A 14,161-nucleotide genomic window follows, 5' to 3' on the forward strand; every position below is an offset into this window, starting at 1 on the left:
CTGAACTTTCCCATCAATTCTTGGTTTTGGGGGAGAGCAGGACATGTGCCACCTCCTCAGCAGCTGCCAGAGCGGGATGCTCCCGAGCCCGCTGCTGTCTCCCAGCACTGGTATTCCCCCTGTGCCCAGAGAAGAGGATTCACCTGGAGAGAGCCGTTGTGGCAGGGAGAGCTGGCCCCAGCTGAAGTTCCAGCCCCTCCTGAAAGGCATCTTCCCACAGACCATCTCGTGCAGCAGGATGCCCAGGGACCAGATGGTAGCTGGCTCGCCATGGTACCAGCCAAAGCGGGTCCATTCCGGGGGGCTGTATGATGGTGTTCCTGTGGAATACAGATGGAGTTCAGCAGGGGGATGCTGCTGCTCCCAGAGCCTGGCCCCAGCATCCCTGGGCGGGCGGGGGCTGCATCAGTGGCACACAGGGCACACTGTCCTCTCACCAGCATCTGGGACTGGTGTACAAACTTGGGATTGCAAAAGAAGCCACTGGTGTGGGAAGGGGACAGTGGAAGCCCTGGCTAGGCCTGACCATGACACGCAAAGGAAATACCCACTGCGTGCTGGGGAAAAACCATGCCCTCATTCTCCCTGCCTGCACTGCCCCAAACATATTATAAAGGCAAGACAAACAGGGCAAGTGGAGCAGTCCAAGCCCTTCCTCTTGCCTGCACACAAACCGGCTGGGACACAGGTTCCGACCTCCCTCTCTGCTACCCCCACCCACGGCTGTTTTTGTCAGGCTGGCTGCCCCAGCCCAGCCCCAGTCCTGGGCACAGTGGTGGGCAAAGGCTGCCAGCAGGGCTGGAAGATGGCTCCCCACCCACCCTTGCTCTAAAGCAACTCAGCTGCAGATTCAGTCCCCTGAGTGGCAGCAAAAGGGAGAATCCCTGCTGCCACACCCAGCTTGGGCTGTGAGATCTTGGGCCATGAGATGCCAGGAGCGGGAGCACAGCCCTGTGTAGGCTCACCTGCAAAGTGAGTGTAGGCTGTGTCTTGCAGGTAGGTGCCACAGCCAAAGTCAATCAATTTGGCCTGCCCGGTGGCCAGGTCAACCAGGATGTTCTCTGGTTTGATGTCGCGGTGCAGGACCCTGCAGCTGGTGCAGTGCCGCACGGCCTCCAGCACCTGCTGGAACAGCTGCCGCGCCACCCCCTCGGACAGGAACCCCCGTGCCCGAATGAAATGCAGGAGGTCCTGAGACTGCTCTGGCCGCTCCAGCACCATCACAATGTCGCTGGGGAGCTCAAGCCACTCCAGCAGCTGGATGACACCGGGGAAGCCAGTGGACACCTTGTCCTGCAGCACAACCTCCAGGGGAGCGCAGGTGCCGTCGGGCTGCGGGAGGAGCATGATGCCGTCAGTGGGGCTGATGCTGGGCCAGGGCTGGGCAACCCCTCAGCCAGCCCGGGATGCTCTGCGCCCTGCGATGGCCCCACGCCCGCTCCCCCTCGGGACGTCCTGGCGGCTCCCACCCTGCCGGGGCTCGGCTCATCCCCGCCCGGCACGGCCCGGCTTCTCCCGCTGTCCCGGCTCACTCACCAGCTCGCTCCAGTGCCAGATGCGCTTCTGTGGAACCTTTTTGATGGCCACCTGCAAGACAAGGGGAGCAGCGGGCTGAGCTCAACGCCCGCCCTGCCCAGCCCCATCCTCCTCCTCCTCCTCCTCCACCCCCTCCTCCTCCGCCCGCCGCCGGCCCCGCCGCTCACCGGGGCACTGTCCGAGAGCCGCGTTGCTGCGAAGACGCTGCCGAATCCTCCACGCCCCAGCAGCGAGCCCAGGCGGTACCACTCCTGCAGGGCCTCCTGCGCCTTCCCTGCGGGCGGGACGCGGCTTTCAGCGCTCGGCCCGGGGCCAGCAACGGCCCCCGAGCGCCCCTCACCCGCCCCGGCCCCGCCATCCCCCGGCGTTCGCTCTTTGGAACGCGACCCGGGAGCCGCGGGGCCGGGGGCGGCGGTGCCGAGCGGCGGAGCTCGGGCCGGGCAAGCCGCAGCGGAGGCGGCGGGAGCGGCGGGGTCGCGTGTGTCCTCCGCGGGCCCCGGGAGGAGCCGGGGCCGGGGCCGGGTCCGGGGCCGGGGCCGGGGCGGGGGCCCGGGCCGGGGCCGGGGCCGGGGCCGGGGTCGGGCTCGGGCTCGGGCTCGGGGTCGGGACTGGACCCTGCGTCGGGGCCGGGGCCGGGGCCGGGCTCGGGCCAGGCGGAGCCAAAAGCCGGCGATGCCGCCCCAGGCACTGAACCCCGCCCAGCAGCGCCACCGCCAGCACGGCCAGAGCCGGGCTGGGACCAGACCTCGGTGGGACGGCCGGGGGCGGGCACGGGGCAGCCCCGCCCGGGGCCGGGGGCGGGCCGGGGGCATGGCCCGGCCGGGCACGGGGAGAGGGAGGCGGGGAGAGGAGGGGAGACCGGGAAAGGGAGAGCGGGAGAGGTAAGGGACAGCGGGAGACTGAGAGGAGAAGAGAATCTAAAGTTTCTTCTCTCGCTGTCGCTGCTGCTGCTGCCGCTGCTGCTGCCGCTGCTGCTGCCGCTGCTGCTGCTGCCGCTGCTGCAACTGAAGCTCCGGGGCCGTTTGTCCCCGTGTCCGTTTGTCCGTTGCCCGCTCGCCCCCGCCTCGAGCCCCACGTTCCCTGAGGGCAGCCCCTGAGCCTGTCCAAACACGGGAACTTTGCCGAGTTCAGCCAAGAGCCAGAGTCTGGACTCCTGCACAGTGCCTCAGGAATCCCCTCGGTCCCTGCTGTGCATTGTCCCTGCTGAGGGTCGAACACTCTCAGAGCGTGTTCCCTGAATGCAGAATTTGTACCTGACCCAAGCACTGCACTTACCTCTCCAGCATTGCTTTCCAAGAAAAACAGGGGAAGCCAAACTGTGTGTAGGTCATGGTATCTTAAAATGTTTAAAACTTGCCAACTCATGGATCTTAGCGGTGAGATCTGTTTGGAATTAATGGGATGGAAAGATGGAAAGTGCAAGATGGAAAAGGGGAGCATAAAAATAAATTGAGAAAAAGGTCTTGAATTGTTTCAATTTTCATTTAATTTCTTAAAAGCTCTTTCAGTTTTTCCAGAATCTTCTCCTCAGTCCTGTTTGCTTTTTCCAAGAACCTTTCCTGGTGAACGAGGTGCAGCTTCTGTCACAAGGTTGCCACCAACTGCAGCTTTCCACACTGTGTGTGCAGCACAACTCTTGCAGCAAAGCAGGACAAATATTTGAAGAATTTGGCAGCTTGTTCTTTTCTTTTCCTTGTGGGCTGGGCAGTTGTGCCATTGGTAAGGTTTTCATTGTTACTGTTCTACCCTAAGAAAACATGACAGGCTACCAAGAACTCCTGGGGAATGCAAGCCTGACTGAATGCAAAGAAACAATCTGCAGAGCCTGCAGCCAGAAGTGGAGAGCTGTGTGATCATCATTCCAACACCCCCAAGGACATCTTGAAAGTGATCTAGAAGATGAAAATGGGCTGACAGAGGGAGTTTGTTTCTGTGCTCACTTCAGATTCTTCTACATCTGAAATCAATTCTAAAATCTCCATCTAAATCAAGAGTACAATCAGTTCATGAAAAGCCCCAGAACAATCTGCACCTCTCAGGAGATGACTGAAATAATCTGTAAAGGAAAAATGCAGGAGAAATGCATTTCTCAGCACTGCAGTATTTGCCTGCCTGAAACCCTCCTCCATTTCCGCCCCATCCCTGGATCTGTTGGTGTCAGTTCTGTATTCGCTGGTGCCTCCAGCCCTGAATCCCCTCATCTACAGCCTGAGGAACCAGGAGCTCAAGGCTGCAGTGTGGAGACTGATGACTGGACATCTTAGGAAGCATTAAACTGATTGCCAATTTCTGCAAATCACTTGTAACAAAATTAATTTTTGATAGTTCTGTTGGTTTGGTTCTTTGATTTCCCTGTCTTTTTTTTTTTTTTTTTTAATATTCTCCCTAAAGCTAGATGATTGTTTCTGCCATTTCTGACTTTGTTTCTCTCCACCTTCCCTGTGGCCACAGACTGTGTCAATGAGGAGCAGTGTTCTCAGTGACTTTAAGGGAACTAAAGGATCTCCCAGCAAAGTTTTCTGCAGAGATCCCTCTATTCTTGCCATCTCTGGAGCTGCAGCAGCAATGTCTGTGTGCAGAGCTGGGGGCAGATCAGTGCTGGCACAGCAGCTGTGCCCAGCAGCAGCAGCAGCACTTGGTGTTGGCAGTGCTGCTGCCGTGGCCCTGCCCCGCTGCCCTGGTGGCCCTGGTGTTGCTGCAGGGCCTGAGTGCTCTCGGGGCCGGGCACAGTCCTGGGGGTGGCAGTGCCGGGGCTGCAGCAGGGACAGGCCATGGGCACTGCTGGGGCAGCGCTGACGCCTCAGGCCAGGCCCTGGGGGCTGCAGGCTCCTTGCCCAGGCTCTCTCAAGAACACGGCCAGGCCAATGCTCAGCACAGAAAAGCCCCAGGGTGAGCAGCCCCAGGCTGGCCGTGGGCAGGCTGGGGGCAAACAGCATGGCTGGGGCTCTGCAAGGGCCCTGGGGGAGACGGGAAGGAGCAGCAGAGCAGGGGCTGATCCATCCCCAGGGCACTGCACAGCCCAGGGCAGCGTCCCAGAGCGTCCTGATGGAGCTGCCAACAACATCCCCCCTCTGCAGCCCTGGCCTCTCCCCCAGCTCACACTGGTGCCGCATCCTTGCAGGCACAGCCACGGCAGCACTGGCTCAGGAGCCCCTGTTTGCATTGCACAGAGCAGGCGGGAGCACCCCCATGCTGTTGCTGTGGGGACATGAACCTGAGGGAGCACAAATGCCATCAGCCCCTGGGGCCAGCAAGGTCTGGGGGACTCCAGGGAAACCACTCTGGTTTATTGTGACAAACATTTGAGATCACCAAGTCCAACCTGCACCCTAACACTACCTTGTCTACCCAGAGCATCATCCAGTTAACTTAACCACCGCTCCCTCATGTGCTTTCAACCAAACTTCTCCTCCAGACCCCTCATCAGCCTTTTTGGCCTTCTCTGGACACGCTAAAGCCCCTCCATGTCCTTCCTAAATTGGGGACCCAGAACTGGACACAGCACTCGAGGTGCTGCCCAAGCAGTGCTGAGCACTGGAGAAGAATCACTGCCCTGCTCCCGCTGGCCACACCATTCCTGATCCTGGCTAGGAACCATTGGCCTTCTTGGCCACCTGGGCACACTGCTGCCTCATGTCCAGCCTGCTGTCCATCTGTCCCTGCAGGTCCTTTTTTGCCTGGCTGCTCTCCAGCCACTCTGTCCCCAGCCTGTAGTGCTGCAGGGGTTGTTGTGGCCAAAGTGCAGGACCCGGCACTGGGACTTGTTCAACCTCACCTTGCTGGATTTGGCCCCTGGATCCAGCCTGTCCAGGGCCCTCTGCAGAGCCCTCCTACCCTCCAGCAGATCCACACTCACACCCAGCTTGGTGTCATCTGCAAATTTGCTGATGCTGGACTCAATCCCCTCACGCAGATCATCAGTGCAGATACTGAAATCCACACTGGCTGGCTCTGGTCCCTCAGCCATCCTGTGGGTGCCCTGTGATGGCTCTCAAGGTCATCTGTTCCATAACCTTGCCGGGCACCCAAATCAGGCTGACAGGCCTGGAGTTCCCCAGATCCTCCTTCCAGCCCTTCTTGGGGATGGGCTCACGTTGGCACCTCCAGTCCTCTGGGACCTCCCTGCTGATCCAGGACTGATGGTAAATGATGGAGAGCAGCTTGGGGAGATCATCCACCAGCTCCATCATCCCTCTAGGATGGATCCTATCTGATCCCAGAGACACCTGTGAGCACCTGAGTGGTTCAGCAGGTCCTCAGCTGCTTCCTCCTGGATTCCAGGGGGCTGTTCTGCTCCCTGTGCCCATCTACCAGCTCAGGAGAACACTTGTCCTGAGGATGGCCTGTCTTATTGTTGAAAACTGAGGCAAAGAAGGGGTGAAGTACCTCAGCCCATTCTTCATCTTTGGTAATCATATCCCTCACAGTAAGAAATGCAGGTTGTCCTTACCCCTCCTTTTGACATTAACGTACCTATAAAAACATAATAATTAACCTTCACAGAAGTATCCAAGTTAAGTCCTAACTGAGCTTTTACCTCTCTAATTTTCTTTCTGCATGAACTAACAACATCCTTAAACATTTCTTGATTTACCTGCCTCTATGTCCAAAGGTGCTGCACCCTCTTTTTAATCCCTAGAAATATCCTTTTTAATCCCTTTTTAATCCCCCTTTTCCTTGAAAAGCTCCATGCCCAGCCAGGCCAGTCATTTCCCCCTCTGGGTCATCTTTCTGCACAAAGGGGGCAGCCTACTCTTGCCCCTTCAAGATTTCTTTTTTGAAGTGTTTCCATCCTTCCTGGAACTAGTTGTTTTTAAGGGCTGTTTTTTTTAAAAAAATCAATACCTGATTTGGTACTCCCCAAATCTGCATCCTCAACAGGCCAAAGTCTGCCCTCAAAAGTCCAGTGTAGAAGATTTATTGATGACCTTCCTTCTTTTACAGAATATTTAAAAAGTCAATAATTTCATTGTGACTGTGCCCCAAACATCCTCTGACCAGCACTTCTCCCACCAGCCCTTCTCTGTTCATGAACAGCAGGAGACAGAGCTTTCCTTGGGAGTGGGAATTGCAGGAAACCTCCCCAAAGTGCAGCTTGGAAGGTTCAGGCTGGAGCTGAGGAGAAAGCAAAGTCCCTGCCAGGGTGGAATTGTGGTGCTCGAGGTGTGGCAGCGTGAGGCTGGGCCATGGCCGGCTCTGTGTGCCAGGAGCCGGCAGCGCTGGGTGCAGGGAGCCCAGGGAGGGCACAGAAACGCTGGCTGAGAAATGCTGGGGCACAGCGAGAGGGGCGAGTGCAGCCGGCCAGGGCACAGGAGCAGCACGCACAGGGGGCACAGCCTGCAGGACAGATGACCAAGGGCTGGGCAGGGCTGGCAGGGCCACAGGCACCCAGGCCTTTGTGCCCTGGGCTCGGGCAGCGCCTCTGGAGGCCCCACAGCAGGAACTTTCCTGGCAGGGGCTGCACTTTGGCTCTCCCCCGGCCTCCCTGGCCAGGCTGGCAGCGGCTGCAGGTTGATGGCATTTGTCCTTGCTGCCCCTGACATCCCCCTGCCCCACAGAGAGCCCCGAGCCACCCGTGAGGGACAGGCCCTGCTGGCCCAGGCTGGGCTCAGGGCTTGGCCTTTCTGCTTCCCCCAGCCAGCCCAGGCCTTGCTCAGCATTGCAGTTCCCTGCCCAGAGCCTTGGGCTCCCTGCACTCCTGGCCTCAAGGATCTGCTCTCACCAGTCCCTGGGGAGCCTTTGGCACTCCCTGCCCTCACTGGGGCCCAGCCATGCTCCAAGGCACTTGGAGTTTTGCTGCTGACTCCTTGAGCAGCTTCTTCATCCTTCTCTCAGTGCCTGAGGCTCCTGGACCCAGCCCCAAATCCACCGTGGGGCTGATTGAAACACAGAAAGCCCTCAGGAGCTCTTTGTCTCCCTTCAATCGTCCTCCAAGTCTCCAGGGCTTGTGAAGCTGCTTGGAGTCAGTCTGGAGTTCTGTTAAGGAGGGAGATTTCAAAGTGCACCGATGGCATGATGTTTGGTTTTAGTCACGTGTGTGGGTTTTTATTTTTCAGTTCAGAAAAGAGGTGAAAGAACGATTCCCCAGGTGATCTTGATGCTGAATGTCTCCCTAGGAGATCTGGGCATGGAGAGGAACAAGCCCCTTGCAGGCTGACCCATTTTGGACAACCTGCTCCTCACCCCAGCCTCACCATGTCTGACATGGCCCACCTGGGACTGACATCCCAAAACATAAAAAAGTATGCATTTTTAAAATAAATAAGATTGATTAATTTATAAAATTATAATTATAGTTTTAAAATTTATATTAGTATTACTGTATATTTCTATTACCTTTGATATTTATGTGAAAAATTGAATACATTTTTAGCAATCAAAAAATTATTTGTCATTGGTTTTAAATAAAAGAATTCCTTTCATTAAATCATTGACCACTATTGGCCATTTATTTCTCCTTCTTAATGCTAATTAGTGCTATTTTTAGATCTTTTGACATTATTTTTTATTATTTTCACACACAGGGTAAAAGGGGCCACTTTGGGGTCCCTGGAGACATTTCTGGGGCACATTTGGGGCAGTTTAGGGTCTGGGCAGTGGGATAAACAAGTCCACTGAATTTAAGGATCAAATAATTATCTTTATTATTTTTGCAAGCAAGAATAAGCAGGGACAGTGCTGGGCGGCCCGGAGTCTCTGCTCCACTTTGGCTCACAAAATTCCTATCCCCTCAGTCCACCTTTTATTGCCTTCTTCTCCGGGTTTAGGGATGACGTGATCTGTCTTCTGTGCTTGCTCATTCAGTTGCTAGGGGGTCTTTTTCTGCCTTCTGGTGGTCGTGGGATGAAGGCTTACTCCCCCTTAGTCTTCCTCTTTGTGAACGCTGAGTGAACTTATGCCTTATAAGGCATATCTGTACAGAACACTATACACTTTTCTGCAAGCTAAGCAATTCTTACTAGTACTATACACTTTCTGCAAGCTAAGCAATTCTAGCGAGTTTAAGGATTGTTATTACAGCTGCTTCTCATTACTTTCCTTTCACAAGGCATAACTTTACAATGGAATTCCCAAAGCACTATAGTAAACCAGCAACCATATGTATCTGCACAAGAAGTTTTTTTGGCTATTTAACTATTGTTTTATAACATATAGTTATTTATCTATTGATTTAATTAATGAACAAATGTATTACTACTTATTACAAATCCCCCATTTATTTTTTTTTCCAATTTTGTTCATTACATCTTTCTAGTTCTTTCCTAGCAAGCATTAAATGAGCTGCCGCATCAGTTAAGCTATGTGCACTAATTATAGGTGCTAACTTCCTTAGTATCTTCATCATATTCCAATTCATAATGAATAGAACTGGTGACAAAATAAAACCAAGCAGTCAATATCAACGGAACAAAAATGGGATGGCATATACTGTTTAGGACCCCTGTGGCATTAGGAGACAAACCGAAAAGGGTATCCCATTGGATGTCACTCTGGAAATGCCAGTGGCTCAGCTGAGAGCTCTGGGAATGACTGACACTGCACTGAGAGGGGCCACAGTCCTGCAAGAATCTTTCATCAGGAGCAAACAGCAGCCTGGAGGGTGGGCAAGGCTGGATCTGTACCACTGCGTGCTCATCCTTCACCTGAATGTGGATCTGCCCCCAAAGTTGCCATGGATCACTTTTTCTTTTTCTCCTGTTGGGTATATTTTGGAGCAGCTGTTCTATGTGGCTTTTGATGGTGATCCTGTGGCAAGCAGCCATTTGCCTGCTGTGCTATCCTCACAACTAATACTAACTCCTAATTTCCCTTGGTTTTATTTGGCGTTTTTTATCTATTTGTTTGATTGGTTTGCTGCATGGGTTTGTTTGTTTGATTGACTGGGTTTTTGTCTGATTTGGTTTGAGTTTTGTTTGCTTTTTCATAAATGACTGGTGAAGTTGGCAAAGCCAAACTCAAGACAATGTAAACCAGGATCAGCTTTCCAGAAATTGCTTTTGGCTGGGTTTAGCTGCATCCCACAGGCTCAGGATCACTAGTATATTTTCAGGTTTTGCTCTGCATATCAGCCTGCCCAGACTCCGCTTGGTCTTTCACGAATGGAGAAGACAATGGACATTTTGCCAAGCTTCCTTCCAAACAGAAAAACCTGGGTCAGCATGACAGAAAAGAAGAAACATAAATCACCAGTTAGAACAGAACTAGTGTCCCACCATCTTCCCCTCCACTGTTATTAGTTTTGTACATTTAGAGGCAAACCTGGGTCTAAAGCTTGCATCTGTCAGTTCCTGATGCTATTTGCTACGCTTCAGCCTTGACTCGCCCTGATGTGACTGACTGCCGGGCAAGTGGGGCTGGGGATGCTCAGCCTGGAGAGAGGAGACACTGGGCGGCCTCCCTGTGGCTGTGCAGGACTGGAAGGGTCCCGCAGGAAAGAAGGGGACAGAGTGTTCAGCAGGGCCTGTGCTGACAGGACAAGGGGGGATGGCTTTCAACTGCAGCAGGTGGATTGAAGCTGCATCTAAGGAAGCTGCTCTTTTCCACTGGGGGTGGTGGGGCACTGGCCCAGGCTGTGCACAGAGGCTGTGCATGCCCCATCCTTGGGAACATGGCTCTGAGCAGCACGCTCTGGGGGAAGACTGCTCAGCTGGGAACAAGATGTTGTTCTTCAGGCTCCCTTCCAAGCCCAACTGTTCATGGACTCCATCATTTCATGGTCTCCACTGTCCACTTCAGATGGAGCCTGGGAACTGTGATGTCACAGCCCACGCTCCAGCTGGAACGTCCAGCGCCCAGCAAAGGGCACAACACAACCCTTGGCCGCTGTGTTCGCACGCTCTGCACCTTGCTCCTGCCCTCGCCTTTCACTCTTCTTATCCCCCCGATACCCCCATCATTCCTGACAGCTCCTGAGTTCCTGGATTTCATCATCCAGCCCTGCAGGATGCTCCCCTTTGTTCTGAGGAAGGTATGGTGCCATTCCATGGAGGTGGACATCCCCCACCTGCCCGGGTGGGCTGGAGCTCTGTGGGGATAGAGTGGGACAGGTACCCTACTCTGAGGTTTTGCTACCTCTGCAGGCTGTCCCAGACAGAGAGGAGGAGATGGAGGTAGATATAAAGATTGATATGGAGGAGGAGATGGAGGTGGATACAAAGATTGATATGGAGGAGGAGATGGAAATAGACGGAGAAAACCCTGGAGAGGAAGAGATGGAGGTGGATGTGACTGAGGAAGAAGAGATGGACGTGGATATGGAAGAGTCCACTGAGGACATGGATATTGATTAAAAAGGTGAGGAAGAGGCCATGATCTTGGCATGAAGAGCAATGCCAGCAGCAGGACAGGCAGAGTGGGTCTCCTGCTGCCAGGCTGGGGCTGGGCTGGGTGCGCCCTGCTCAGGGACATTGTACCCAGGGCACTGGATTCTGGTGGCCACCCACAGCCGGTCCTGTGCCTGCTTTGCTCCACACAAGCTCCATGCCAGAGCCAGCCAGGCTCAGTTCTGGGAGTAGAGTCCTGCTGCTGGGCCAGCTGTGCCAGCCTGGAGGCACATGCAAGAGCCCTCTGTGCCTGACTGGAGTGACCGTGGCATTTGCTTTTCTTCCAGGACCTATGGACATCATGGAGAGCTATGCCACCTTTTTGTACATACGTTTTACACTTTGATGTTGTCATTAGGATATAGGTTTTAGGGCTTTTTGTCTTCTGTAAATATGTTTCATATATTTTTTGTTAGATAGGTTCTTATGTATATATGTTCTATTGATTGTTGTTACAAATGTCCTTACAACGTAAATATCTTCTGTATTTTTGCTGCTGTTCTTCTGTAATAAACAAATTTTACTTTTCACACCCCAGTTCTCCTTGCATTTCCTTCAGGCACAGGCAGCATTTTGCAAAGTTGTGCTTTCCACTTGCTCCAGGTTCCCAGGGCTGGAGGTCCCTGGCACAGCCACCCCAGGAGTGGGGGTCCCTGTGCACAGAGGGGTCCCACCTACAGAGGTGAGCCTCTCCTTGCAGTTTCTCTGGACACACTTGGGAGCTGTAGGAGCAAAGCCCAGCATGCCCTGGCCCATGGATCCCATGTTGGAGCAGGGCTGAGCCTGTGTGCTCCTGCAGAGCCTCAGCCATGGCTCTTCCCTGGGCAGCCCCAGGGCTAAGGAGGGAGCACTGGGCTGTGGGCAAGCCCTGCTCCTGGGCACCCTGAGGGGCTGGAGCCAGCCTGGAGGGAGCCTCAGCCCCACATGGACCAAGATTTCCTTTGGAAACCCCCTCTGTCCCCAGACTCTGCTGAGCACAACAAGAATTGATCCTCCTAGTTCAAGGTGTGACCTTCATTGGCACAAATGTGTCCCTTGCACTTTCTAGCACAGCAAATGTCAGTGCTTGTAATCCCTGTTCTGCACACTCTGCTCAGGCAGCAAAACATCTGAACCTGAGGGAACATCTGGAATTAGCATCAACCTGCAGAGAGCTCCAGGGGGAGAACCTACCCCCAAGCACCCAGTGAAATACTTGACACTGATAGTCTGGGGCAGAGCTGAAACAAAAGTATTTTCATGCCGAGAGAGAGGATTATTTTACTGCTGAATTCATTCCCCACAACAAGAATGGAAGCTTTTGGTCTCCTCACCTGCCACACATGTGTATTGCCAAGGTTTGCCTCTGGGTTATGACTGATTTTGATGAATCTGTTCAGAACTCTGATGCTGTTCCTGGCTAAGGTGCAGAGATGATATTTCAGAGGCAGATGAGCTCAGCACATCTTGTGTAATGCAGAATGTCCAGAGCCAGACATTCAGGCCATGCAAACTGATACTTTTTCATCTCTGTGCAAAGATCAGTAGTAGGACATCACTGATGTACCACACACTTCTCAGATGCTTCTCTGACCAGCTTCCCCATGGCATTGTTCCTGGCACATTGTTAAAGCCAGGCAGGTCACACATATTCTCTTCCTCTGACTCCTGCTGGGATGACAACACCAAAAAACAGAAAAGAGATATAATGATCAGGGATTTTCATTGTGTGAGCTCAGGATTCCCCAAGCTCTTGCAAAAGGGGAATGTTCATCAGGCAAAGGACACGAGAAGGAGCCTCAAACTGTCCAAAATCTCAGCAAAAATATTATTTCCTATGGAACCCTTCACTATAGCTGGTCACACTTCAGGCCCTTTCTGCACCCATTTCCTGATGTGCCTCTCACAGTGGGGTGTTCCCACTGCTCCAGGGACCCAGCACAAACCTTATAGCCCCATACCAACACACCCCCAGGAGCTGCAGCCTTCCCTCCAAACCTGGGCACTTGCAACAGCCACCTCTGTGCTGAGCTGAGCCTGTTTCTCCCCAAAACCAGGTGCTCAGTTTATCCTTGAAAAGACTGACAACAGCATTCTTGTCTTCTCCAAAAGAGCCATCATTTCACAGCTGTCATCTCCACACTGAGACTTTATTCCCTTCAAGTGTTCAAGGACACAGGCAGCACCAAGGAAGGCGCTGAACTGAGTCAAATTGAACCCCAAAAAGCTCTCAGCTCCCTGAGAAAGCTCAGACAAGGGCTAGAGAAAGAATTCATGCTCCCATAACTGGCACCTAACAGCCACAGGGCAAGTGAGAAGTTGGTTTTGGAGAATGAAGAAAAAGCACTAAGTAATAAAAGGTGAGAAAAATCCATCACTCCAACAGGTAAATGAAGGTAAACCACATGAAGAAACAGAAGAAGATGGAGGGGAAAAAACCCACCATTAATAGCGTCCATGACACCCAGAGCCAAAAGAAGCGCAGGGCATCAGGAAAGAGGTAAGCACGTGCTCCAAACAACAGCAGAAATGAAGGGAGAGCTCTGGAGAGAACAAAAGAAAGAGGCAGCCTGAAGAAAGGAAATAATGCCTCCCTACAAGGTGTTTTGGTTTTTTCAAGTGAGTGTCTCTTGTATCATGTGGTGGAAACCCAGAAAAATAAAGGTCGAGAGAATCATGGTTGATTTGGAACATTCCTGCATAGCAGACGAGATATAGCCTTGTGCAAATCATTCCATGCAGCACTCACATATTTAATTGCTTCTCTTCCTGGGGAAGCAGAGTTGCTTTATTTGCTCCAAGCAAGATTTTCTCCCTCCACCCTGGCAAAGAACAAGCTCCCATCCTGGCAAGTGCTCCTGGCTTTACTTAAGGCTCATCACACCCATGCTCAAGAGAGTGGAGCAGGTTAATTTATCACTTGTTCCAATGACTGACTTGCCCAGCTGCCAGGTTCAAGAGCCCCAGAGTGCCTCAGGTTGTACAGGATCACAGAAGGAAAAGCTCCATTGAATTCAGCTGCTGCCACACTGGCCCTCTTTGCCTGTCAAACACATTCAGCTGCTCTTGCTCTGCCCTGTCAAAATCCCCCGTAAAATACAAGTGAAAATCCCTCATCACCTGTGAGAAAGCAGAGCTGGGTTCTGCTCAGGGCATTTCAAACTATGTGGGGTAGTTGTGACCTCCCCTTGCAAAGGCAGCATGTCAGGAAAACCAAAAGTTTCTTTTCATGGACTCACCAGACTCAGCACACCTTCCCCTCGATCAGGTTGCTCCAAGCCCCATCCAACCTGGCCTTGAACACTTCCAAGGGTGACACAGCC

At 53.2% G+C, this 14,161-nt stretch overlaps 1 protein-coding gene across 1 annotated transcript; it reads left to right on the forward strand.

The window, feature by feature from the left end:
- The first annotated feature begins 10,362 nt into the window (after positions 1-10,362).
- LOC135305673 (probable inactive protein kinase DDB_G0270444) lies at positions 10,363-10,883 on the forward strand. Its single transcript, XM_064429419.1, has 2 exons — positions 10,363-10,504; positions 10,617-10,883. Exons 1-2 carry the CDS (start codon positions 10,481-10,483, stop codon positions 10,824-10,826), a joined length of 234 nt encoding a protein of 77 aa, XP_064285489.1. The 5' UTR covers positions 10,363-10,480; the 3' UTR covers positions 10,827-10,883.
- Positions 10,884-14,161: the final 3,278 nt, after the last annotated feature.

The sequence above is a fragment of the Passer domesticus genome, chromosome 8 (genome assembly GCF_036417665.1).
Source record: "Passer domesticus isolate bPasDom1 chromosome 8, bPasDom1.hap1, whole genome shotgun sequence".
NCBI classification, from domain to species: Eukaryota; Metazoa; Chordata; class Aves; order Passeriformes; family Passeridae; genus Passer; species Passer domesticus.